Here is a 26829-nt window from a genome sequence, read left to right as displayed (position 1 = left end):
TTTGTTTCATCCCACAGGAAAAGCCTTCAGTCTGGAGAAGGGCATCAAAGAGTTTCAATGGCATACACTCTGGGACACACTGAGAATAGTTAACATCAAGTGGAGTGTGAGTACCGAGAACTAGATTTCCTTTCACATTTTATAAAATGACTGAAGAAGTCTTGGTCAGATGGGAAGAGATACAGCAACATTAAAGCCACTGTAGGAATGTGGATATCTAGAACATGCAACAACAATCTTTTGTACTCTCAATGATCAGAAGTAGAGTGTCAATAAGGAGGACAAACGTTCTGAAAACGTTTAAATGTTCTAAATGTTCTCAAAAGACATTTAGTGTCCCAAAAACATGTGGGGAATGCCCTGCCAAATGAATACCACTACCATTATGAAGCATGGTGGTGACAGGGCCATGCTTTAAGCTTGTTTTTCTACAGCTGAAATATTTTCACATACAAGTTGATGCTTGAACAAAACCTTCAAATTTATGCCGGAAAGTGGATGAAGAGGAATTTCATCTGTTAGCAAAACAAGGATCCACAGCATACATCCAAACCATAAAAAGAATAGCTTCTTGGAAAGAATTTTAGAAAAATAAGTCACAGGGCGGCTTCTGATGAGAACCAAATTAAGAGTTTTTGCAAAGAACTAAGAGTGCACTTTTGCAACCACAATATTTAAGTTTTCCATTTTAATTTTTTTCTTCCAGAACATATTATTTGTCTTTCCATTGAGTTGTACAGGTTATAGGTCAGTATTGGGTTGGAAAATGGTTTTGAACCATTACCCTGGCTTTCTGCATGTAATAAACCAAAAGAGCTCAAGCAGGGGTCAGTACATCCACTATTGCTTCACTATAAAATAAGAGCCTGGCAGAGATTAATTTCCTCTTAAAAACAAAACTTCCTCAGTTAAATTTGTTGGGAGTTTGAATTTTATGGAGTGTTTCAGACAAAACGCAACCAACAAAGGAAAGGTTCAAGGGGTCCCTTGGCATAAACAGCTCAGAAAGCTCTGAGCTTGGCTGGATTAAAAGAAGGGAGGATGGCTGTGCTCATTTGAGAGTCCACAACCATGAGCTTTAGAGGACACAGCAGGTCCCCACTCCACACCAACTCCCCAGCATATTATCTTATCCTACCTTGGATGACAAAAAATAAATAAATCGCATCTTTCATTTTCTAGCAAGACAATATTTTGCTAGTAGTCAAAACAAAATGAGTGCTGGTTTATTATTTCTTCATTGTTCATCCGTGTCCACACCGTCTCCAAAATCCTCAGAAAGATGGAGAGATATTTCCATCCTTTCATTTTGCAAAGATAAAAATTGCAGAAGTTTGGTGGATATTTAAAGATTAATTGAAGGTCAATGAGATGAGTGTGGTCAACATCTAAATATGCCTAACATTTTGCTTCAGAACGAATGACTATCAATCAACTTTATTCTAATATGTGGTACAAAAACCATAGTACAAAACAGGAAATAACAGAGTGCAACATTGCTCACTGCTTTTGATTTATGCTAATCGGCATAATAGGTACCGCTGGTAACTCAAAGTCAGAAAGAAATTGGAATAACTGGATTCAATGTCGTCGCATATTCGAAAAATCCATTGTGATAATGGCGCCATCTTGTGTTGATAATATAGCAGTTCAGAAAAGAACATAAACACCCCCAAGTATCCCTGCGCTGCTGTTGCTATTTGAGAGAACAAGCCTTTGATAACACAGTCCTGTAAATAAGAACTCACGATGTAGAATAGAAAAAAACACACAAAACTTTTAAAATACAAAAAAAAAAATTAAGCAAGACATTGGAGCTAGTTCAATGTCTTGCAAATTAATTCAAACTCAAACTTTTTTAAAAACATTTTGTAACATTGCAACCACATGTGTCAATTCTTTCTATTGGGATCTTATGAGAAAGGGCAACACAGTAAGAGCGCCTAACTCGGATCATTTTCAAAATATTTTTTAGTTAGAAATCTGAGCTATTTGGTGTTCATATTTAGATCAAAATAGCTCAATTTCAATCAGGTTGGATACAGAGTATCAGTGAAGATTAATTTTTAAATATTGCCATTTTTGTAGGTCTGAAATGTGATAAAGCAATTTAAGAATGAAAGTTTTTTTTTTTTTATCTAAACTGTTTTAATCCAGTTCTGGGTCTATGTTTAAGGCCATTGTCCCTGTTGAAGGTGATATGTCTCCTAGTTGGTCTAAGTAAAAGCTTAACTTACATAACTCTACGTAAGAAAGCAGAATATATACCAACAAAATAACCTACCCAACAAGCACATAAACGAGAATACTGGGATTAAACAAAAACGCATCTCTCCCCTATCAAAACAGTCTGACCATGAGTTTACATTTTTTTAAGAGTACAAAAGCCATTCAAGACTTCACAACAGGTGAAGGTGTAACATAACTCCTTAACTTGTTTGTGGAAAACCTTCCTATTTGCCGATATTTTCATTTAGCAAATCTAAATTTTTTAAATGAAAATGACGATTGAAAGCTGAAATACCTAGGTGCAATGCTAGTTGGCACACTATTGGCTGGTGTTTACAAAGCAACCAAACCAGGAGCACAGTTTATGTTCTTTGGTGCTGATTGGCTGTATGCCCAGGAGTGAAAACAGAAAAGACCATGGATGCTTGCTCCTGCAGTAGTACTGAGACAGTTCCCACTATGCATATTGATGCATATTAAGGTACATTAAAAAATTCAATTATAATCCTGTTCTGAGAGGGTCTCAAGTATTCATGGATTTTAGTTATTCATGGACTGCTGGTTCCTAAAGCTGGGTTTATAGTCGAGTTGGCCTTAAGTGCTGTCAAAAAATTTTTGTACCTCAGCACCGATTGCGAGTGGCACCTTTCACTCAAACTGTACAATTTGGAGGGTGAGTAGGTTCATCTGCATTGGCATCTATATAAACGCACTATTAGGGATCATTTTCAGAGAATACTGCAGCGAAGTACACATCAAGTATAAAAGCCACATCACTTCTTCAGCTTGCACTCTTAATGTGAACCTTTGAAAGCATCACTGTAACTTTGCAAATACCAGGGTCCTGCTGTATATCGGTATCTTAACACACCTTCAGTCCACCCCCAAATTAGCACTAACTTGAAATAACTTTGAAGGACCAAAGAACATGCTATGGGGAAAAGTGTCTGTAGATTGAGTTTGAGTGGCATGATGGGTGGTATTCACAAGTCGTCATTTTCCACTGTGGTGAGTTTCAGGAAGAGAGCTTTTAAATCCCTGCATAGAATGTCGGTTACATCTCTAAACAACTGAAAATTGACAACATTTCTGACTTCTTTTGGTGGAAATCATGTTGTGTGCTAATGTGTAAACTCCCCAATTCAAACCTAAAATCCTCAAACCTGAACAACTTTTAGCTGTACTCTACACCGCCTTGTGCTTGCTTTTTTTCTTTCACATCTTTTCACACATTTCTTGATATAAGACATGGAAACTAATCTAACATTCATGAGCCACAAGTCTGAACACAACTAAAACATGAAATGTTGTAACAATAATACATGGTGGTGGCTGCACTATGATGTGGAGTGCCCTTCTTTATGATATGGTGGGAAAAACCTCAGTCAAGGTTTTATGAATGCCCTTGTCCTCTTTGTTAAAGGTGTCTTCTCCTTTTCCTGTCCGTCCACCTGATCTAACTCACACTGTTTAGGGTGCAGGAAGCGATAATACGATACCAGCGAAATCAGCCCCAGCAATGAACCGCCATAGATTACGCCACTAACCACCCAGAAAAATGTAATTGTCTTCAACTCTGGCTTTAAAAAAAACATCAATAAAGGAGTTGAGAAATTTATAGCAGTCCAAAAAAAGTAATAGACGGTCATTTCCCGTTTGGTGTTTTGACCTTTAGCGTTAAAAAAGGTAAAAACCAGAATGGCGCCAATGACGCCACGGTACAGCAGTTCAAGGACACCTGAATTGCAGAAGTCGGTTTGAAGCAGGTGGGCCCATATTGTTCCCAGCAGCCAAAGGGAAGTAAAGCCTACTGTGCTGTAGATGCTGAGGAAGAGGAGGAGGCTGTAGCTGAGAATGAGACTAGTGATGGTAAAGAGTTTGTAGAGCAGGTAGACCACTGTGGGGAGGCCTGAGGGCAATTCTCGACTCTGGGGAAGGGATTTGCGCAGCCAGATCTGATAGTCCACCAAAGACCATGCCAGATTAAAGAAAGAGAAGACCATAGACATATCTGCAAGAAAAAGGCAACTAAAAGTTATAAATCTGAAAACATTTGAAGTTAAGAAAGGACTTTGTTATCTACTCACACTGTAAGACTGACCACTCATCATGGCTTTGACGTATGTAAAGCTGTAAAAGAAGCTGAGGCGCACTCTCCAGGAAAGTCTCGAAAAGCTTCAACATGCTCAGATCGGCAGCATCGCTAAGCAGTTTATTGTGGTGCGAGGTGCTGGTCCCCTCCTCATCATCTTCTTTCAGGTGTCCATTCGGAGACTTTGGATTGTGTGACACTTCTTGTCCCCAAATCTCTTTGTATCCTTGTTCAAGCAGGTGGTAAGACCTGACAACAGTATCAGAATAATAAAAAAACATATTATCTATTCAGTTTTTTCTGCAGCTGTGATGACGGTAACACAGTTGAAGAATCCATTTCTGCAGCACTAATGAAATTTAAGTTTGCAGCCTGCAAATCTTGTATGCACGACATTAAGGCGCGTACGTACCTGAGAAGGATTCCCATCCCAAATATGTGCAGGACTAAAAACCGTCGCTTTGGTTTGCTGTCCATGACATTTTTATGCATATCTTCTAAAAACCAGGCGTAGCTGAAGATCTGGTTTACTGTCAGCCCAGTGATTATAAACAGTGCAGTCAATCCACTCCAAACATAGCGCTTCTCGTGAAAATATCTAAAAACCAGTGCAGTATCTGTGCAAATGTCCCCTAGGTACATGAATAGTCCCACAAGAGCTAAAAGCCACCGCCGCTTGGAGTACTGCTCATTTGACTGGCCCATAGTTATCACTTTAAAAAGCTGGCATTTCTGTTCCTGTTTGGTTCCAAGAACAAAGCAATCTCAGTTCCTGTTTCTGTAAGCTTTGTAGTATGCGAGTGTCACAGGTGGCTTTAAAATCTCTCTGCAAAAGACATACAAGTAAAATCGATTAAAACACTTGCAATTTACAATGATGCAAAAACAATTATTTCCTTTATTTTAGCAAAACAAAAACTGCAGATGCCTTGCAATCCTGACCAGTTTATGTTATATGTTCTTCAGCTTATGTTATATCTTCTTGTTCTTTAATCAGTCATAAAAATATTTATTATATAAGATTGACTGGCATATGGCACTTTCAATACAGATGAAAGCACAATTTATCACATAACAAACAAATTATAGCACAATGTTCAGGACTCTGTATAGTTGAATCTAAATGTTTTAGATGTTTTCCTCCTTCTGCATGCCTGATTTCAGTAGATAGCTGATTAACAGGCTTTTTCTGAACTACATTCATGTGAATCAGGCGTGTTAAAGTAGGGAAACATCCCTAAAACACGCAGCACAACTTACTTTGAGGAGTAAGTTGGATAAACAAAATACTACCTTGACCGATTGGCAGCTTTATTGAAAATCGAGGCAAAATCAGAGCTACCTAAGGATCAGATAATGAAATGTTTCCTTCTATTAATTTCATATATTGTACTTTCATTATGTTACTTTTTAGAAACAAACTCATATATCTTAACTATTAATCACGAGCTACGCTGCAGTTAACACACACACAGAAAAGCAATACTACACCCAAAATTGTTACTTTCACAATGACTAACCGCATATAAGACATAAGAAAAACAGGAGTAAACTTACAGAGATATAATATCTATGGCAGAGAGCTCCACACAATCACAGCTGGAGATTCCACTCCCTGCATTTGTCTTTCTCCTTCCCTTGATACCTGTGGCAAGCCCCACCTCAGCAACCAGTAAACAAATCAACACTCAGAGCAGACATTTGTAATTACGTAATACATGTCATTCCTATGAAGGTGTGGTGGTTGTGTGAGTGTAGTCTTTACACTTCCCCTTCACATGTCTGTGTCCATTTAAACTTGACCAACAAGATTAGCTTAATCATTGCTCGGAGAGCAAAAGTAACTCATGAACAGTGACTGAAAGTGTGACGTAAAGTAACTCGTATTCCAAGTTATTAAAGGAAGTGAACATATTTCAGAGCAAGTCTAGTTTCCCGAAGGTGAACTCTAATAGGCTCTAAAATAAAATGCAATTCTTGAAGAACAACTGCATACAGACACTTAAAAGCATCATGCTGCTATGCAGCTTAGATAAATTGTGGCTTTGTAACTTCCTAAAACACTGTTTTCTTGATTTTCTTTCTAAATGCCATGACCCGGGTTGTAGTGCCTTCCAGAATGATTCAAGACTGTTTTGGTCAGATGACACCAGAATTGCCATATTGCCATACGTAAGAAGCTCTGTGTAGTGGAAAACTGCAAAATACTACAGAGGACCCCGAGTACACGTCCCCCGTTATTAAAATTTGGTGGTGGCATCATCACACTGTGGGGATGATTTTCTGTATCAGAGACAGGGAAGCTGGTCTGGGTTGATGGGAAGATGAACAGGGCAATCGTACAAGGAAACTGTCCTCAACAGAGTTGGATAGATCACCAAACCCAAACATACAGCCAGAGCTCCAACAGAATAGGTGTTGTTGTCTTAAAATAGCCTAGACAAAGTCCGAAATAAAATTGAAAATCAAATCGATTCATATTTGTCCTGTAAGGACTGAGTCAGCTGTATGTGTGATAAACACATGTACTTCCACATTTGGGGCAATAAGCAGCTAGTCAGTTCACTTGTGCTTGGTCCTGGTTTTGCATTGCATTACTTCCTGTCCGCTACTCTCTGTAAGGGTTTAGAACACAGCTAGTTGTTACAGATTCAACCAGTGGATTCCTATGTTTTATTATCCCTAGATTTCCATCAGCGTTATGTCAGGATTGTACTAGAAATTCAAAAGTATATCTCTATAACATTGTCTTTTTTTTTTTTCTTTAATCTTTAAAATCTATTTCTCCCGAGGCTTATGCTAGTTTCTAAAGTTTTTGTTTGACAAATAGCTTGAAATGTGTGAGATCCTTATCATCCATTTTACTCTGTCATATCAGCATCGAAACGCCAGAGGCTATGAGGGTTTGTAAACATGACATGCTGGACTGGACTCCACTGGCTAAATAACTTCCTGGAAAGGTGTCCTTGGTATGAGAAAATCAGAAGAAGTCTATAAAAAAAAAAAATGTTTTTGTTAGCTTTCGCAACAAAACTAAAAGGGAAAAAAAGAACAAAAAAAATGTGGTGGTCGCTCAATTTTGGACATTTGCGCTGAATAAATAAAATATATGTGTAACGTCATTTAAATAGGTGTTTATCTATGCTTGCTTGTTTTAAGTGTGGGACCTGTTGGACCAGTTTACCTTATGATGGCGTACTAAATATAGAAACCATTCATCTCTAAAGCTCTCCTTCTACTCCAAACCTCTAGGAAGCGGCAGAGAGCCCCAGCTGTTTCCTCTCCTGTGCGTAAAGAGTCTCTTTGGTCAGGCGCAGCGGCTCCCTCTCTCCGTGGACCCTCCTACCAGCAGAAGAGTGACACGCCATTCAACAGCAGCCTGGCCCTGTGCATGCAGGACGCGGTGGGAGCTCAGATAGATCACACCATCTGGTAAAGAAGAAAAGCACAGAAAATCGCATCTGCGTGACGGACAAAGGGGAAACTTTTACGAATCGCGTCGACATGGGGATCCGAAAAAAGACCAACAAGAACCCGCCGGTGCTGAGCCACGAGTTTGTGATCCAGAACCATGCAGATATTGTTTCCTGTGTTGCTATGGTGTTCCTGCTCGGGCTGATGTTTGAGGTGAGTCCACATGTTGAGCGGGTTGTTTTTAATTGTAGATGGCGCAGAGTTGGCGGACGAAAAAGCTGATCTCTTCCTCCCATCTGTTTTCGTAGCAACTGACATGGCTGTCTGATCAATTCCTCTCTACTTCCTCCACAAGATCGAAAGTTTTCAGTGCACTGTGGACCCGCTTCGCTCTTATTCTCGCATTTAGTGGGCTTGTCCGTACATCTAAATGGTGTTTTATAGATATTAGGGCTTTCCTGGGAGTAGACCTCACTTTAACATTTGTCTGCTTCCCGTCTTGAAATCAATATTTCAAAACACTTGTCTTCAGGCCCGCTTTTTAATCGTGTGTTTGTCGGAGTAAAACCAAAATAAAACATAAACAAAATATATGCGAGCTGCTTACTGGAAAATAAGACGTTGCACATTTGAAACGCAGCGTCCAGCTCCGCGGTTTGAAGATTTTGCGACAGCCCCGTTGTGCTTAGTTTGTGCGTAGAAGTGTTACGTGGCATTCGCACAGCGGTCGAGAGGGTTGTCATCCCCCGCTCGTACCAAAACAGAAAGTTGTCCTTTCGAGCAGAAATGTGCCTCAAAAGAGACGGGGATCAAACCACCGTCCACTATGGTCTATGGGTTGTCTTCAGGTCCACTTTATAACACATGTTTGTTTAAATCTATCGCGGTTTCATCCTCAGAAGGGAGCGATGCCGCTTCTGTACGTGTTTAAAGCAACTTCCGGTATTTAGTTCTTCAAAATAAAGTTTGTGACCTTCAGCAGTCGTTGAAAGGTGTTTTACTGTCGCTAACTTATTGTGGAAGTTGTTTGAATTGTATCCCCCCTTTACTTTTAGTTAACAGTGATGCTAATATAAATCAATATTAACGGTAAATCATTTTTCGCTCAAGCTGCTCTTTTATTTTGAAGATTACCTTTTAAAACGGTACATTTTCACTTTTATGCCCGTCTCTCAAAAATGAAGTATAGTATTTAACAATAAAAACCAATTCATGTAAACAATACAACTCATAAATAAAGCAGCTACAGATGCGTTTCAGCATATTAGCATATCTTAGAAAAGTGCATTAATTTTGGTCATTTTAATCAAGAACTGAAACAAAAATATTATGTAAATTTATAACAAATGGAGCTATATGTTAAATGCTTATGCTTCATACTTTTGGTTATGAAAGCTGAAAAATCTGTTTCTCAGAACCTCTTACTATCAAATAATACAAACAAAAACTTTTGGTAATGCTTATGGTGGCTTGCACAAACATGGGGAAAACTTGTCAGATGTTCAGCAGACAGATAGTCAACCCTCTACACAAGGAGAATAAGCCACTAAAAGTCATATGATGATAATGTAAAGTTTAGTGGAAGGAAAAGAAGAGTAAAGAGACACAAAATTCAAGTTGACATTTCCAGAGTCTTATCCTCATTTGGTGTTGGTCCTCTCGTCTGCCCAGGACAATGTTAGTCCAGCTGTCCACCAGAAAAGTTTAGGGCACAAGTTTCAATTCTTGAAAAGAATTAATTAAAAAAAATTAACCTTTCAACAGTGTTATAATTTTCTTCACATACATCTTCACAACTGCATATGAACATATACATCAAGTTCCTCAGTGAAGCATGAAAAGAAGTACCATTACGTGAGTCAAACATTTGACTTGCATTTTTCCCAGCATGCAAATTCAAAACACATCCTGGAAATGAACTGAAACTTTTTCAGTGTCGGCTTTGCTGCAATTACACGAGTGATCATAATGCAAAAACGGCTTTTGAAAGGGGGCTACTATAAAATGTAGGTCCAGGATACTTACTGGTCTGCATTTAAACAACGCTGCTTCTGAACATCATCGCATGAATCATTTCTAATTATATGCCCCAAATATTTTTACTTTACCGTCACATCTAGCACTTTGTAGGTCTGCTAAATAAAGTTCATTCTCAGTTGCTGTTCTCATAACCACACTCTTTAGGGTTTGACAGCTTGTTCTGGTAACTGTAATTTACCTATACTCTGCAGCAGCTTGGCTCTTCTCCACATCAGTGTTTAGACAATACTTTTTTTCACATGTTTTATATTTTTTTATTGTTAAAAAAAGTGTTTTTTAACAATAAAAAAAAATAATTTGCTCCTCCAGCCTTATGTTGTTAATACATATTATTCATCTCTTTCTAAATCCACAGGTCACCTCAAAGTTTGCAGTATTATTCATTACTGTCCAGTACAATGTGACCATATCAACAAATGGTAAGTGATATGTATACATAAACCGACACTGGTTGGTAACATGTTGCATTTTTTGTTTTAAGTCTATAAAGCAAAAATGTCTTTGTGTTTTCTTTCTGGAAGATTTGGATTCCAGAGCAGTGCCTGCTCCGGTGGCCTTGAACGAACTCATTTTAAAGCTTTCTCTTTTTTTACATTTTTTAATTCTCTCTTCCATTTAGAGCTAAATTTAGTCTGCCTGATTTATAAGTTCTCTAGTGGCAAGGTTGTGCCGGACGAATTCGGGGCTGAGGAGCAAAATAGGCCTCACACACAATTCCGTCTCCTGATGCTTTCAAGGTTAACATTTTCTTTACCAGCTTTGTAGACTGTTGAGAGAATCCAGTTTCAGAAAGGCAAGAGTTTTATCTAGGATCTCTCTACTGACCTCCCTCTGTTACTTATTTACCACTCATATCTCATTAGATTAATCTTTACTCGGATATCTCAAAAGGCCATTGTTTTTTTGTTGGGTTTTTTTTTTTGTTTTTTGGGGGAGGAGGGTTTTGTCACTTCCACCTCGCAAACATGTTAAGTGGTTTCATGAAAGAGAGACACTCTGACTTTTTCCCCATCAGCTGAGAGGTATTTGCATCTGCACCAGTGGTAGTTAATTTTCTATATGGTGAAATTTTGCACAGTCAAGACTCTGTAATCTTAATGGCGCCCTTTGGGATTCAGGGTAATTAAAATTATGACTCTCCACCCAAGGTGAATTAAGTATGGGGCCAATCCTTTGACCACACGTCTCAGTACTTAGGATTGGGACTTAAATGTATGTTGCAAAAAAAAAACCTTTGAACGTTTTTGTGTGTGGTCATATGACAACCACAAACCTCAATGTGCTTTGCTAGAATTCCATGTAATGTCTCAACACAAAGTAGTGCAAGGTTATAAAAGTGGAACAAAAATGTTCCTTAAATTTCAAGATAAAAAAACAAACAAAAGAACCCCATCTAGTTTGGCCTAAATTAATGATGAGCCGGTGCGAATCAATACTTACAGCTGCTATTTTTTTAGAGTAAGTGCCTATTAGATGTAGTTCAAGGTCAGTCTGATTTGATAAAGATACTCAGTTTGCAAATTCTCAATTGTTTTTAGATCTAGACTTTGACTAGGCCATTTTTGCACACAAAAATACTCCATTCAGTGATAGCTCTGGGTTTGTGTTTAGAGTTGTTGTGTTGCCGGATGGTGAACCTCTGTCTCAGTCTGGAATGTTTTGCAGCCTTCTACAGGGTGACTTTCAGGATTGGCCTGTATTTAGCTTCATCCATTTTCCCATCATCTCTGACCAGATTCACACGCACAAAAGTTTTTTTGAGTGTGTATTTGTCTCGCATAAGATCCTAATAAAAAAAACATTGCGGATTCTGGTTGTGACGTAATAAAATGAAAGAATACTCAGGCAGGAGTCTATATATATATATATATAATGTGAATGAGTGACTTTGGCTGACTAAAGCATGAGTTTGAAATTGTGGTCGTGGCGTTGACTCTGAATGACTGGTCTGTCTCTCAGAGGGCCCAGAGGAGACGGCAGTGAACCACTTCCACCATGGCATCAAGGACCTGGCAACCGTTTTCTTCTACATGCTGGTGGCCATCATCATGCATGCAATCATCCAGGAGTACGTGCTGGACGTAAGTGAGACATTATGGGAGTGTCTTTTTTTTCTTCTTTTTTTAAACCTCTGAACTGTTTCACTTTAGGCCATTTCTCATCTTGTTTTTTTTTATTGTGTCTCTGCAGAAATTCAACCGGAAAAAGCACTTCTCCAAAACCAAGCACAGCAAGTTTAATGAGTCAGGCCAGCTCAGCGCCTTCTACTTGTTCTCCTTCGCTTGGGGCACGAACATCCTTCTATCTGTGAGCCCACCCTTTGACTGGTTTTGTTTTTTGTTTGCTTGTGGTTCAGACTGAACATTGTATTTAAAAGCTTTGTGCTCATAGGAAAACTTCCTGTCCAATCCCGTTGCCCTGTGGGAGGGTTATCCTCATACGCTGATGCCGTAAGTTGCCATATTTAGCGATGAGACGCGAACGAAAAGCAAGAAGAGCGTGTGCTGTTTTAAAGCATCTTGCTCTCTTTCAGATTCCAGATGAAATTCTTCTACATTTGCCAGATGGGCTACTGGCTACACGCTCTCCCAGAGCTGTATTTCCAAAAGGCAAAGAAAGTAAGTGTTGCTGTTTGGACCCCGCAGCTTTTTCCTGTTTGGCTTCCTGGGCCTTGTGGTATTGTTTTGAAGAATTATCCTCTTCATGCTGAAATGAATGAGCCAATCCCACACTGGTGTAAATATTTTGACCTCACTCCGCCTCCTCCTCTCTGTGTTTACCGTTCAGGAGGATATCCCACGGCAGCTTGTGTACATCTTCCTGTACCTGGTCCACATTGCTGGCGCCTACATTCTGAAGTAAGCGCTGCCGCTGAAGGGAAAAGTCAGAGCTTAGGGTGAAATTGGTCATATTTCTCTGCTTCTAAAACCTTCTCGTTGTGTCTTTCAGTTTGAACCGGCTGGGTTTGGTCCTGCTGGTGTTGCATTATTTTGTCGAGCTTCTGTTCCATGTCTCCCGTCTCGTCTACTTCAGCAACGAGAACAGACAAATGGGGTGAGTTCTGGATTTTCTAATCAATGGATTCAGATGGAAAAAAATTTTGTGAGCTTAAAAAAATATCCAACTTTTTTCTTTGTCATAGATTCACCATCTGGGCTGTCTTGTTTGTGATTGGACGGCTGCTTACTTTGTCCCTGTCGGTCCTCACCGTGGGCTTCGGCCTCTCCACCACTGAAAACCAAGGCTTTGATTTGGCTGCAGGAAACTTCAACATTTTCTTTGTGCGGTAAGTACGTCTGATACAAAAGAAAAAATATGTATAGTATATATTTTTAAATACGCTGTTGATTAACAAGCATTGTATTCTTGCTCCCTCATATTTAGTCAGATTTTGTTTTCCTTATTTAGGTCAGGTAGCATTACCGAAATTACTTCTGTTAGCTAAATGCCAGAAGGACTGGACCAAAAAAAAAAAAAAAAAAAAAAAAAATGAGATGAGATGATGAATAATAAATGTTCTTTCCACTTTGAGAACTGATTGTTACTCTAATCTACTAGGATGACCGTCCTGTCAGCCATCTGCTTTACGCAGGCCTTCATGATGTGGAAGTTTATCAACTTCCAGCTGCGGCGATGGAGAGAGCATGCCGAGGCTCAGACATTGAAAAAGAAACAGGCTCCTGCTAAGAGCAAGTCGAAAAAGGACAAAGGTGGGAGGGCAAGAAACGCCCAACTACAAATAAACTGTGAGAATAAAAGTGTAAAAACGTTTTTAGCTAACTCCCTTATTTTTCTTTTTCTTATTTTTTTTTTACAGCTAACGGAGTAAATGGCGTGAGCTCTCATGGAGCCGATTCACCGAGATCAAGAAAAGAGAAGTCCTCATAAGACATAAAGAGGAGAAGAAAAGTAAACATTCCTGCCAGCCTTCCTCATCCCGCGTATCTCAAAGAGCCGTCTCTCCCAGGGTCTTCTCGGCTATGTCCAGCTGGCTGATTCAACGGCTCCTTGACCCCCCCAGACCCCATGTGTGGATTCACCTTCCCGCACAGGACCGACCTCCCAGCTGGAATTCCCAGGGCCACTCAGATTTGCTTTTGCTGCCGATCGTCCAGCTCACGTTCAGCTCCAAATCTTCCTTCTGTGGTATTAATGAAAAACCAACAAATAAACTGAGGGAAAAAGACCTTATTTAAGAAGTGCCTATTGATGTGGATTGTTTTTTTTTGTTGTTTTTTTTGGGGGGGGGGTGATTTTTTGTACTGATTGTAAATTGTACCAAATCAGGAATGATCACTTTATTTCTTTTTTTCACTTCAGGTCATTTAGTGATTTATCGAAATGACGTGTATTCCTTTTCTTTCACCTCCATATCTTGTATTTATATTCCAACCAGCTCATCCTGATGCTGTCCTTCTCTTGGATGAATTCCATTTTAAATTTCTCCTGCATTCCCAAGATTGGAGGTTGTATAAAGTCCTGTTATCTCCAGCCTTCGCTGGAGATCACACTTTAGTCTTTTTTTCTTTTTTCCAACCACATCAGACATAAACACACACCTATAGATAGAAAGGAAACCATTCAATAAGCTTGGAATGAGAGGATATAAAAGCAAGCAAATGAAACGAGTACATTTATGGTTCAGTATCGTGCGGAACTGCCAGCCAAAAAAAAAAAACAAAGAAAAATGGTAAACGAATGTAGCATTTGATTATTGGAGTAGGTAAAAAGCTTTGTAATTACAACATGTTTGTCACAAGCTTCTATAAAAGTTGCCGCAGTTGTAATCATACTGTTTTAGACACATTGTGCTTTTAGGTTTTAATTCTGTAGCATCAACGAAGATACAAATCAGGAAAAAGAAGAAAAATGTTCTTGTGATTTGTCCAACCTCTCTTAATGTTAAGGTGGAATGTTCTTAATGTGTTTCTTCCATTATGGATTAACTTACCTGTAGAAATATATATATATATATATATATATATTTTGAGGTAAACCTTTCTCCTTCCCTGCCATCCCTACTGAGAATTGACTGTGCCAAAAGAGCCTGGCTGACTAACTGCTGACCATATGCCTTTTACTTACACACCACAAAGCATTATAGGCCAGTCAGCTGTACTTTCAAGACTCTGTTACCTAAGTAACACAAATGTATTCTAAAGAATGAATTCTTAATTTTAGGCATACCGTTTAGTGAAATACAATAAACTTCAGCAGTGTTTGGTTCTCTCTACTTGCCCTGGGGGTTTATCCTGTAAAAAAATAAAATGATCTTGTTAAAACGGAAGCATTCTGGATTATTTTTGCTTCGTGTATCAAAGTCCAATCAAGATCTAGTGACGATCTAGAGTAGCTCAGAATATATATCAATTGTATCCAACATCAGTATCCAGATCACTGATTTTGCTATGGTAGAAATAATTCTGCGCAGCATATAATTTAATAGCAGGTGTAGAGTAACAGAAAACCAGCAGATCCAATAGTCACATGCTGATTCTATATAATTGAATCGTGAGTTGAAAGGGCTTCTATAAAATGTTAGTACTGTGGAGTGGAATTCAAATCAGTGAGGTTTTTCACTCGGTGTAAAGTGGATAGCTCTTACTTCAAGATAGAGGCAGCAAACATATATGTCACTGGCCTTACTAAAAGGCATATAGCAGCCTGCCTGCAATGAAGAATGGTGGTGGTAGCAGCATCATGCTATGGGGATATTTTTCAGCAGCAGGATAGCAAGGAAAGATGAATGCAGCAACATACAGAGACATCCTGGATGAAAACCTGCTCCAGGGCACTCTTGACCTAAGACTGGAGCGACAGTTCATTTTCCAGCCAGACAACACGACGACCAAGATTGGAGTGGCTTTAGAACCTCTCTGTGAATGTACCGGAGAGGTCAAACCAGAGTCCAGACTTGAATCTTAACTGAACATTTCTGGAAAGTTCTGAAGATGGCTGCACAGACATCTCCCATCCAACCTGTTTGAGCTTGAGAAGTGCTGCAAATAAGGATGGGTGAAAATCCATAAAGATGGGTGTGCTAAGGTTGTGGCAAAAGGACTAAAGGTGCAAATTGCTGCTAAAGGTGGATCAACACAGTGAAAAGCAAAGGCTGTGAATATTAATGCAAATGTGATTTCTTGTTGTTTTTTGTTTGTTTTTAATAAATTTTCAAAAATCTCCAAACGTTTTTGAACATAATTATAATGGGGTGTTTGTGTATAGAATTTAGAGAAAAGAGTTTAATGTAATACAATTTGAAAAAGTGACCTAGTGAGCCGTCTAGGTTGTACCACATCCCGTCACTCACCCAATGACTGCTGGAGATAGGCGTCACAGACCCAGCAATAATCCATAAGCATGCCCAATGATGTATAAAACACAATAACTAAAATAATGGGAAATGGCACAGGATCTTGTGTACTGGGGAAAGTAATATTCTTGTTTCAGCCAGACAAAGTGAAAAACCAACTCAGTATACCGTGAAGCATTGTGGTTGAGAAATGCCATGTTTCTCAGTCAGATGGGATACATGAAAATGCTTGAAGAGCATTCATGTTAATTTGTGCGGAGGAGAAAGTGGCTTGGAAATCCATGTTTCAATAATCTCAAATGCGTCAGTGTACGAGAAACCTCTTGGTTCCAGACCAACAAAATTAAAGTTTATGGGGTGGCCAGTCCATTCCACGGCCCTCAGTGCAATTGAAAACTTGTGGTGTAACTTTAAAAATGCTCTTTCTGAGGAAAAACCAAAAAAATAAATAAAAGAAAATCAGGGGTATTGTAAAATGTAAGATAGAGATTATGCAGTGAATTATAAAGTACTAGGAATTTTCCACTGGTTTTTATATAATAAAGAGGAAATAATGTGATGACTATTATTATTGCTATCATCGTCATCTTAGAATGAAGTCTTCAAAGGACATCATTCTAGGCCACAGATCCATATTTGAGTAAATTAACTTATTTATCAGTTTCCTGACTAATCCTAATTCCCAGTGTTGTATAGTAACGAAGTAAAACCACTTCACTACTTTACTTAAGTATATTTTGGAGTACTTCATACTTTCCTCGAGTATGAACATTTTGGATGACTTTCACTTTTACTTCACTACATTTCCGAACTTAATTGCATACTTTTACTCCGATACATTTTCAATGTGTGGTTTAGTTACTCGTTACAAAAAAGCGAGCGAGAGAGAGAAACGCAAAGTGTTTTGACCCCACCTACTGATTGACCGCAACAAAGTCGGTAGCCTGCTTGCCTGGGCTTGTTCATCACCTCCAATAGGATACACCTGTTTCGCTTCTCCCATTAAACACAAAGCAAGTCTCGCAATCAGCAGCAGTCACATGGAGGAGACGGAGACCACAACGACTGCTGGTGGCTCCAGTTGAACCACCAGCTGATGAGAGCCCATGGCCTTATTTAAACACAATATACTCTTTCGTGGGTGTTAAAGATTTTGTCGTAGCGCATGCAGTTTATGTTATTCCTGCCCGAAGATGTGGAAATTCTATCTTACAAAAACTCCCCATCCAACTTGAAGAAACACATCGAGGTAACGTCTTATGAAATGGTTATAATCCTCCTGTTTCAGTAACTATAGCTTGGTCACTAGGCACTATTGAGAAATCTTGAGCATAACGTTACCTATAAATGAACTTTGTTTGGCATTGTTTCAGTTCCACGCGTGGTGTATTTAGCTTAGGCCTAATGTTGACTGTAGCAGGCTACCTAGACTCCTCTGTTCAAGGGGGGGACGGAAGCCATAGCGATAGCAATTTAGACTAAATTTAACGAATATAGGAAAGGCATGCAAGTTCAAAACCATTAACATGTGCTACTCTTTAAAACTGGAACAATCTATTAGCAGGTTTAATTTTGCCTGCACTTGGTTGTTGTACATTATTTTAAGTGTATTTGACAAGTTTACCAAAATATAAAAAATGTCATTCAAACTGCATTTGCCTTGTTTTACTTTTTACTTGTACTTTTCATTACATTACTTGAGTACATCCATTTTTACAGTAATTTCCATACTTAAGTACAAGACGTTTCAGATACTTTTAAGACTTTAACTCAAGTAACATTTCAGTCAGTGACTTGGACTTTTACCAAAGTCATATTTTGGAGAGGTACCTATACTTTTACTTGACTCTGAGATTTCAGTACTTTATACAACACTGCCTAATTCCCACTCAAATATTTTTCAACCGCACACAATGAGGGCCTGACCTTAGCACTGATTGATTTAAACGGGAAACAGACCACTAGGCGGTGCTGTTGCACAAAATTTGGCTCAGAAAACCCCTGTTCGCTTCTGTGGTCAATAGATATTTGGTCAAGACAGTAAATCAAAATAGCCATATATATATATATACACAAGTACACAGCTATTGTTAAGAATCGGTAGGCTTTGTAAAGAACATGTTCAATAGAGAACTTTTTGTCGGTTTATAGAACTGTCAACCAAAATTTCACTACAACTTAGTTCGGCAACTGTTAATTATTAACAGGAGAAATGCAACATTTTAGTGATTTAATTAAAATGAGCTAAAACATCAATGTTAAGCGTTTCAGTTTGATGCAGCTCTTGCAACGCCAATTTTACGACATCGCATAAATGTTAATGATCTTAAAATTTACAACTACTTTGGTGAGCCTGTGCAAAATAGTTGCAATCTTCTTCAAACAATGAGGTTTTTTATTCTAGAAGAACCACAGTCAAGGGTGGGGGTGTTGTGCTTAGTATATCCTTGCAACCACAACATCCATTAAAAAAACAAACAAAAAAAAAACATTGTTGATATTGTACAGTGGTGACTATAAGAAACTGTCGGCAGATTAAATGTCGTCAGAGTGATGCTGATCAATCAAACAGCAGGTACCGTAATCCTAACAGGTAAAGAGCCTCGGGACTGCACAGGAGCCCCCACCCCCGGCGGTAACTGAGTCGATTTGTGTTCGGAGCCCCGTGATGTGGTTTCGTGTGTGTGGGGGAGGATAGCAGCAGCAGCAGCAGCTACCAGCCAGATAAACACTCAGCATTGGTTTGCAGAGCAGGAGTAACATGGCGGCACAGTTAGCCAGCAGAAATGTTGTTTCACTACCGCGAAGGTCAGAGCTGGCTGGGATAAACAGGAATTAACAGTGAGGACTCGGCGGAAAGTTTCAAATCGTAAGTAGCCACACGCCTCTATGCTTCTGGCAGAGAACAGACGGGTTGTTTCCGTTGTGAAATCCACGATTCGGAGCGAGAGGTCTCCAATCTCGGTCGTGTCTGTCTGACAGAGGCTCTCTCGCTTTGGCGTTAGCCTGTTAGCAAGCGCTAGCTTCTTGGCTAGGCTCCCTGCTTGTGGCAGTTGTGTTTTCTGCAGCAAACTAAACTAAGCTGTGAGCTCGCAAAAAGATCTTTGCATTGTTCATATGCTGTTTTTATTTCACGTGGGTCCGGCCAACGGTGTATTGTCACCCGACCCGGAATTTTAACGTGCACAACACTTTCATGTGTCATTGTTGTTTTGTGCTGAGTTAGCGAGGGACCGTTCCTTCAACACCGGGACGAAGTTCGCCAGTTTAGCAGGGACAGAGTTAGCATGCTAGCGGTTGTAGCTGCAGGCTAGTCTCGCTGTTTGGCAGAATATGAGCGAGTGAAGACAGTTCCCATCACCATGTGTTGAAGCGTACATCTATTCTTGCGTTTGTTGTGGTTGAAACGAGGCTTTATTTGCTACTTGCCACGTCAGATAAAGTTGATGAAATTGTTCACGGTGCTTGGAGGACTATTTTCAAATGGCTAAACTGGTGTATATTTTCCTTTTGGCGTGCGTCACAATGCCTCGTTAGTGCTCACTACCATTAAAACAAGCTTTCAACGTGTGCGTGGGCAACTTTAACATTTTGTGTCTACGGTTATTGTTTAAGAACTTAACCTATCTAAAACTTTATCTTTGCTTTGTACGATGTAATTCTTAGTATTCATCTTGTTCGTTAATGTTCATCAAACCTTTGAGGACTTGGCAGAACATCTGTACTTATATTGCGATTACATGACATAGACGTCTATTTATTAACATGGTGACTCTTAAAGGCAATTGGTTCCTTGGATGTTATTTAAGTATGTTAGAGTAAATTGAGGTTGAATACAAACACAAGCCACACTTTTAAGATTTCTGTCTAAAAGGGGAAATCACTTGCAGCTGTGTAGCTGCTGCATTCATTTAAGATTACATTACACACTGCTGGACTCTCTTTTCTTTTTTTAATCTTTGGTTGCAATGGATTTTATTTAGGGGTATTAAAATAAATAGTCCTAAAGACAAATACAAGGAGTAGGACGGCAAGGGCTGTTAACAAAAATGAAGGGAGAAAGGTCTGAACTCTACATTTTTACAGTGGGAATAATTTATATACTGACAGTGCTCCCAGGCAACCTGGATCATCATCAGGTCAATAATTGAACAGCAAAGGAACGTGCACACATTTCAATCTCCTTAGGAATGATGTGCCAATCACCAATGAAAAAAAGAATAAAATGACACGTCTTATCTGGATTGTAAAAAAAAAGAAACACATCACCTTTGCATCATAAATCAGTGATATAGAGAGAAAACATGACACAGTAGCAGAGCAGTCAGCTGAAGGAAAGGTATTGTATGCATCAATGTATCCGGTGTAAAACTGAATGCACAAAAATGTTGTGAGCTGGGTTTCACTTTTACTTCACTTTACAACTTTGAACACTAGATTTGTGTGACAGCATAAAATCTCAAAGTATTTCAGTTTGTGGTTGTAATGTGACAAAATGTTATAAAGTTCAAGGAGTGCGAGTGCTTTTACAAGGCATTGTAAATGAAGTTATCCAGTATATAGCCTGCTGTAAAAGTACTGCTAGTTTTTTCTAAACTTTTTCTTTTTAATGACTGAAATAAAAGATAAAACAAACACAGGACATGATAAAAGTTTGGTCAATATTTTTACATTGAATAAATATAACGCAGTACCATACCCTGATCAGTGCAATACTGATGTTTGGTTAAACTAATACAAATAATTCTTGCTACCATCTGTTTTTGCAGTGTTGCTTTTTTTCCCCCCCTCCGTCCCTTCTCTTCCCAATAAACGAAACTTGCCCATGTTTTGCTTTTGTTTATAGCTTTAAGATGACTCACTCGGATCAATTTGCCTTGCCTTCCATGCTGTGTTTCTAATTAACACGCACGCTGCATTGTCGATGCTGATATGTTATACTGAGCAGCTCCACTTGGACCTACGAGTGAATGGAAGGGATGCTTTCTCAAAATGTAAGTCTTTAATGCAGCATGGGGGGATGCTGCTTGGAGGTTTCACTTGTGTGTTGCGTTTGTTGTGCCTGTGTTTCGAGTGCAGCGCTCTCCTTCTAAAGGGCCCCTTCTGCTTGACTGACTCAGAACTATACAGGCAGACAGCTTGTGTCATTTCAATGAGTGTCGGCACTTCTCTGGAGGAACGCCTCCCGTGGAACCAGTTGAGCAGCCTGTGTTTCATCACTCTGCCCACCTGACGGTGTGTCGTAGTTGTCACATCGCCTATACAAGATATTACGTGACACGTTGTCCTGCTGCAGTTTGACTTCAGCTAGTTTGCCTCTGTGAGAATCGGATGTGATTGATTTCAGGCACATCTGCCAGAAGTCGTAGCAAAGGACAAGTTTCATGAAGTTTAGGAGAAACACCTTTCGCACAAAGGTTTGTGTTTCTCATTCGGAGCACCTTGGCCTCAGTCAAAGCACATACATTGATTTACTGCCTGGCAAGAAGGTAAACCAGAGACTCTGTGTTTTGACATAGTTATTAAAGTTGACGTCTGAAATAATATTAAATCGATTCAGTTGGGGGGGGGGGGGGGGGGGGGGGGGGGGGGGGGGGGGGGGGGGGGGGGGGGGGGGGGGGGGGGGGGGGGGGGGGGGGGGGGGGGGATAGTATGTTATGCTTTTCACATGCTGTGATCTGCCACCATCTCAGCATTTTGGTTTGAGAAGAATATCCACTAGTTGTCAGTGCCAAATGAGCGAAGGTTGAAAAATAAAAACTGGTGATCCAGACCCCCCAACTGATTTGATATTACAAACTTATGCTCTTTTTTTTTTTTTTTTGCAAGACATCCTTTACATTTAGCGGTTACTCTTTTTTTTTTCACCCAAATGTGTTAACTTCCATTTTTCTATAGGACAGCCATTAAGCTGTGAGTGTTCTCAAGCAAGTTCATATCAAAATAAACGGCGTTTCCTGCTGTATGAGATGCTGTTCGTGAAGACGTGTGACTATGAAGCAACAGAAGTTTGGCACATGTAGAAGAAGGGATATTTGAACTTTTTGCTTTCATAATTCTTCTGAAAGACCCAGTGATGGTCCATTTTCAGTTTTCTGGGAGATGCCACCAGGTTTTTATTTAAAATGTCTTGGTGTTTCATCGCGGCCCCCTTTCTCTTCCTTTAGAAGGAATATTGGCCCACAGCATCATAGATGTGATACCGTAGCATACCATACTTGGGTTGGTTTTACACCACACTCACTCTGTGTTTGTTGGCAAAAACTCAATCTTCATCTTGTCGGACCGAAGCACAAGGTTACACTTAAAGCTGACACACTGTACATGTTTGTTTCTTATGGTAGGACAGACAATGTTTTTCTTTCCCGACATTCCACACAATCAGCTAACATGTAATATCTTTTGTGAATAGTTGGCAAACCGAAGATGCCACTCTTGTTCTCAAAAAAATATTTTTGGAGATTTTTTTTTACTATTCCTATCATCCTCTAGCCTTGTTATTTTCAGCTTTCTAAAAAAGATTTAGATATAGGTACATTTATTTGAATAGCATGTTTTTTTGTAGCTATTTCCTGATTTGTTTGCAAAGATCAGCATGTCTAACTTTAATGGCAAGTCCTCTTGTGGTTCCCTTTTTCATAAGTTGCTAAGAGAAACACAGTGTCATATATATATCTATCCCTCAGGAAACCAGGAAGTGCTAGGTTTCTAGACAGTCTAATAATTTGTTTGGCATGCCAACAAATGGGACACTGGGATTTTTATTAAATGTATATATATTTTTTCTTAACTTGATATTTTTTCTCCACTCACTTAATAAATGTACTAAAATTTAAGCTGAATTTTGAAATATTTTTTTACACATTTTTGCCAGGTGTGATAAATGTGCAGGGTATTAAGGTGAGCAAGAAGAATGAAGCTTTTTTGTGGGTATTTATCTCAAATGACTTGAAGTTTACGGTAGCAAAAGTCAATCTCGGTAAAGCTTTTTGCTTGCAAAATATTCCCGTAATCTTACTTGATGCCCATTTGGGTGTATGTGAAATACGGGTATTAGAGAAAAGCTTATGACATTTGTGACACCTCCCAACTACTCAGAAAGAATGCGGTCCTGTTCGCATTCAAGTCCACATTCCTCCAGTGTCAAGCACAGCTGAATGTCCGAGCTTATTTCAGATTCAAAGTGCAGGGAGAGTCGCCTAAATAATGATGTTAATGTGAAGGGGGAAAACAAAACGGAATATCCTTTTTCAGTGAAGAATGTTAGTGGGGTGATGACGAAATCCACGCAAGCACTTGTGCAAATATTTGGATGTTTACACAAGGAAAACTGGCTGGAAGTTTTCTCACACTAACTTGGCACATGAGTATTTCCTCAGTCATTCTCTGACTGGGCAAATTGCTGCAGTTATAGCAGCAGGTTTGTAATTTTTAATCCCCTCAAGTCACATGATTTAAATGTTGCTTTCTTAATTCTTAACATGTTTTTCCACCCTGGGTTTTAAATTGATTCACAGCAGCATCCAAATGCTTCGTACTATGTTTTGTTAATAATTTTAATAAATGAAGCAGCATTTTCTTCTACTTCTTGAGTTTGGCCAACAAACATGTGGCCATGTGTGCAATGACTTGCTCTGTGATAGGTTGCGTTGTTGCACCACCTGAGTGATTCAGCCGGCTAATCGTTTGACCCTTGCTCCGTTCAGACTCGGCTGTTTCGTTTGTCTCATACTGTTGTACTACTCTTAATAGTGCAGTACACACACCAATGGGTAGCTAGGAGGGCATGTTGGAGAGCAAAACTCTGGTCGTACTGTCACCTTCTCTGGCATCCATCTGCATAGTGACAACTTGTGATTCTGCAACACCAAGGTGTATACCTTGATAATAGTAACCAGTCCTTAGCTACTTTACTACAACTGTTTAAAATAATATTTGTCAAGTTTTCATTAACGTGGTGCTTTAGTTTTATGGTTTATGTCATCATTCATATGAGTTTTACTTTTCGATTGCTTGGTTTTGTAAGCTATGACAGTTTCATTAATTTTCTTGGCCAAACCTGAGAAATATGGAAAAAGACACCCAGAAGTTACAGAAAAGTGATGGCGTTACTTTTATTACGCTGGACTTCAGCGTCAGCGTCGGGGTATAACAGAAAAGTAATGATTGTCAAAGTCTTCAGCTCAAATTTGAGTCCATAAAGTGAAGATTAAGACGGTATTCGATCTAGCCAGGAGAAAAGCATGAACATACCCCAGAGATCTAAAAATCTGCCAAATTACCGATAGATTTAGCAACACTATTTTTAATTCACCACAGTGACAAATAACTTTGTACCCAGCAAAGTTCAGAAATTACATCAGCATTCAGTTTAGATGCTTAAAAGTTTGATTCAGTTCTGACCAGCATTGAAACGCTGATGGCTACTGGTGTTTTTCAGCATGATCTTCCTAACAACGTGCCAACATGGCCCTCTTTATGTTGGTGCTGTAGTTGTGCAAGCCTCACTGTTCTTCACATAATCAATTAGTGTTTAAGTTTCAACATAAATACTGTTCAATTATTAGAAATGATGTACTCTGGTCCAAAGGAATGTGCAACTGAGCAGGTTAATCAAAGAAAAATGTTCAAAATGTGAAGGGATGGTTATAAAGTCAAACAGCTGCTTGGAGGAAGGATCTACTATAACTCTCCTTTGTACACCTAAGATGCAGCAGTCTTTATCTGAAGGAGTAACAGTTCAATAACTGCTTAATCATGAGTTGGGAGAGATTGTCCATCAGTGATGTTATTTTAGCCAGAGTTCTTCTATCTCCTCCCACCTGCACTAGGTCTATTAGGCAACCCAGAACAGAGCTGGCCTTCTTGATGAGCTCATCTGCTTCCTTTCAGCTGTAGATAAACTGCTGCTCCAACAGACAACCCCATGAAAGATGGCTGATACCACCACAGAGTCAACGAAGGCCTTTAGGAACGCCCCCTGCACACCAAAAGACTAAATATTTATTTGGTTTGCAATTGCAGCTCAAGTTTAACTTTTGGTTTGTTTTTATGACTTCATTGATTTTAGAACTCAATATGTCTCTAATTTCTGATTTGGTTTGAAAGTCAGCAATGCGTATGTGAAACTACGAAATCCTCCAGTCATCTGGGTAAATCTAAGTATCGTTAAATGTTGGACTTGTGGGCATAAATGGAATGTTCAGATTGTTAAAGATAAGTAAATGGCATGCCCACTAAAATGACATAATTAGTGACTCAGAAATGTCATGGTTGACCAGTGAACTAAGTTACACCCACACTCTTGCCAACACATTTTGATTCATGAGTAGAACACTGGAGGACTGCAACCGTCTCTGGTGCTAATGTCTGTACGGTCAGTTTTGAACCAGACAGCCCCTCTAAAGTTTTCTCCTGTACTCTTTTTAAAAGAAAAAACAAAACCTGACAAATCTGGACATTCATGAACTAAATGCAAAGGATTGTGTTTTTACTTCATACTCTGGCCAGACTACTTTCACATTTAAAGTTGACACATTGGCTGTACTCTGTTAAAAGAACAAATCTGCAAGAAAACATATGCTTTCTATTCCAGCTTGGACAACAGGCCTGCCTGTGTTGTGTTATCTGCCCATCACAGGCTCTATAGGGTCCTCTCTGTGTTCTTGACATGATGCATCTTCTCCCCATGTTATCTGCTGTCTTTGTCTCGCCGGGCATCTCACCCCTCTTCCTCTGCGTTTGTGTCGTCATGGAAACAGGCGTGTGACAGGTCTTGGGTGGGCGTGAGGGATGAGCTGTGGGGTAATGGCCAGGTTTTTCACAGCGCAGCGGAGGAGAGGGGATGGCGAAACGGCACAGTGAAGGGACCTCTTAAAGTAAGGCAGCGGTTGCTGATGGAAAGCCGAGAGCCGCTTCGACGTGGAAGGGAAGAGGTGGGGATTATTAACTCTGTCTCTGCTTCAACAGCTGTTCTCGTTGTGTTATTAGCCAGACTTCAAATTAGGTCCCTTATCTGTCTGTGTCAGAATATGACAGGACTATCTGAACATCAACCTGGGGAAGATTTTTATCTACCTTAGCTAGTTTCTCTTGTTTTTCTTCCAAGTCAGTTGCATTATCATCAAAAAGTGAAGCAATTTTTAGTATATTAAAACATTTACAAGTTAATATTCATATTAATAGTCAAGCAAGAGGAAGAAATGTTAATTGGCTCTTTGGTAAATTGTTCTGCTTTGTCTAGAAATGAAAATGAAATGTAATCACCCCTTTCTGCCAATCAAATGCTGTTTCTCACCAATCACCTCTGAATATCTCTATAAACTAAATGCATTGAATCATTAGCAGTTGCTTATCCTTTAACTAGGACTTCAATTAAAAGCATTAATTAATAAAAATAAATAAAAATAAGGTGTTTAATCTGCACTGCTGAGTGTAAACACACATCTGAACAAATCTTAGACATCCTACTGCAAGTGAACGCAGCACTAAATGATCAAGTTAAATGGCACACACCCTTCCCCAGTGTTTGGTAGGTGGCTGGGAGCACTGTGAAGTGATGAGAACAGCACCGTTTAATGATGATGATGTATGATTAAACAGCACTACATAGCACAAGTGTTAATAAAGTAGAAGTGACAAGGAGCGTTATCCTAGAATAAACTTCAACGTGGCTATTACTAAACATTTCTAACACTTAAAAAAAAACAAACAGCAAATATATGTGGTGAGAAAATGAGAC

The 26829-nt window shown here is 39.3% G+C and overlaps 3 protein-coding genes across 13 annotated transcripts in view; 2 read left to right on the top strand and 1 right to left on the bottom strand.

Moving 5' to 3' along the window:
* Positions 1 to 692: 692 nt before the first annotated feature.
* xkr9 (XK, Kell blood group complex subunit-related family, member 9) lies at positions 693 to 7361 on the bottom strand. Of its 6 annotated transcripts, XM_028005193.1 has the most exons (5): positions 5879 to 7361; positions 5582 to 5663; positions 4734 to 5147; positions 4317 to 4570; positions 693 to 4240 (listed from the first exon to the last, which is right to left on the bottom strand). In XM_028005193.1, the coding sequence occupies exons 3-5, from the start codon at positions 5024 to 5026 to the stop codon at positions 3615 to 3617; spliced, it is 1173 nt and encodes a 390-aa protein (XP_027860994.1). In that variant the 5' UTR covers positions 5027 to 5147; positions 5582 to 5663; positions 5879 to 7361; the 3' UTR covers positions 693 to 3614. The 6 variants fall into 6 exon arrangements, with proteins under 6 accessions (XP_027860994.1, XP_027860992.1, XP_027860993.1 ...); XM_028005191.1 differs by having other exon boundaries at positions 693 to 3573; positions 3605 to 4240; positions 4734 to 7361; XM_028005192.1 differs by having other exon boundaries at positions 5582 to 7361.
* Positions 7362 to 7677: 316 nt separating this feature from the next.
* tram1 (translocation associated membrane protein 1) lies at positions 7678 to 15062 on the top strand. Of its 2 annotated transcripts, none has more exons than XM_028005195.1 (11): positions 7678 to 7948; positions 10131 to 10194; positions 11735 to 11856; positions 11966 to 12082; positions 12167 to 12225; positions 12309 to 12393; positions 12563 to 12633; positions 12725 to 12829; positions 12918 to 13061; positions 13334 to 13485; positions 13593 to 15062. In XM_028005195.1, exons 1-11 carry the CDS (start codon positions 7826 to 7828, stop codon positions 13661 to 13663), a joined length of 1113 nt encoding a protein of 370 aa, XP_027860996.1. In that variant the 5' UTR covers positions 7678 to 7825; the 3' UTR covers positions 13664 to 15062. The 2 variants fall into 2 exon arrangements, with proteins under 2 accessions (XP_027860996.1, XP_027860995.1); XM_028005194.1 differs by having other exon boundaries at positions 13334 to 13521.
* Positions 15063 to 18635: 3573 nt separating this feature from the next.
* The window catches only part of ncoa2 (nuclear receptor coactivator 2), a 73578-nt gene continuing 65384 nt past the window's right edge, over positions 18636 to 26829 (top strand). For 4 of the 5 annotated variants that reach the window (XM_028005066.1, XM_028005069.1, XM_028005067.1 and 1 more), the window contains exon 1: positions 18636 to 18957. The gene's annotated coding sequence lies outside the window, so the exon portion shown is untranslated. The remainder of the gene's footprint in view (positions 18958 to 26829) is intronic. The other variant, XM_028005068.1, reaches the window with a different exon arrangement.

Source organism: Xiphophorus couchianus, chromosome 21 (assembly GCF_001444195.1).
Source record: "Xiphophorus couchianus chromosome 21, X_couchianus-1.0, whole genome shotgun sequence".
In the NCBI taxonomy this organism is placed as follows: domain Eukaryota; kingdom Metazoa; phylum Chordata; class Actinopteri; order Cyprinodontiformes; family Poeciliidae; genus Xiphophorus; species Xiphophorus couchianus.
The sequence above is the reverse complement of the archived record's forward strand: the minus strand, read 5'-3'. Positions and strand labels throughout refer to the sequence as shown.

What these genes read in the sequence shown, in the direction of transcription:
- xkr9 (XM_028005188.1), bottom strand. Translation starts at nt 5,026, where the DNA reads ATGGGCCAGTCAAATGAGCAGTACTCCAAGCGGCGGTGGCTTTTAGCT. An exon ending in GGGATGGGAATCCTTCTCAG is followed by an intron (nt 4,571 to 4,733) that starts GTACGTACGCGC and finishes TACTGTTGTCAG; the next exon opens with GTCTTACCACCTGCTTGAAC. An exon ending in TGAGTGGTCAGTCTTACAGT is followed by an intron (nt 4,241 to 4,316) that starts GTGAGTAGATAA and finishes TTTTTCTTGCAG; the next exon opens with ATATGTCTATGGTCTTCTCT.
- tram1 (XM_028005194.1), top strand. Translation starts at nt 7,826, where the DNA reads ATGGGGATCCGAAAAAAGACCAACAAGAACCCGCCGGTGCTGAGCCAC. An exon ending in TGCTCGGGCTGATGTTTGAG is followed by an intron (nt 7,949 to 10,130) that starts GTGAGTCCACAT and finishes CTAAATCCACAG; the next exon opens with GTCACCTCAAAGTTTGCAGT. An exon ending in GCTGGCGCCTACATTCTGAA is followed by an intron (nt 12,634 to 12,724) that starts GTAAGCGCTGCC and finishes TGTGTCTTTCAG; the next exon opens with TTTGAACCGGCTGGGTTTGG.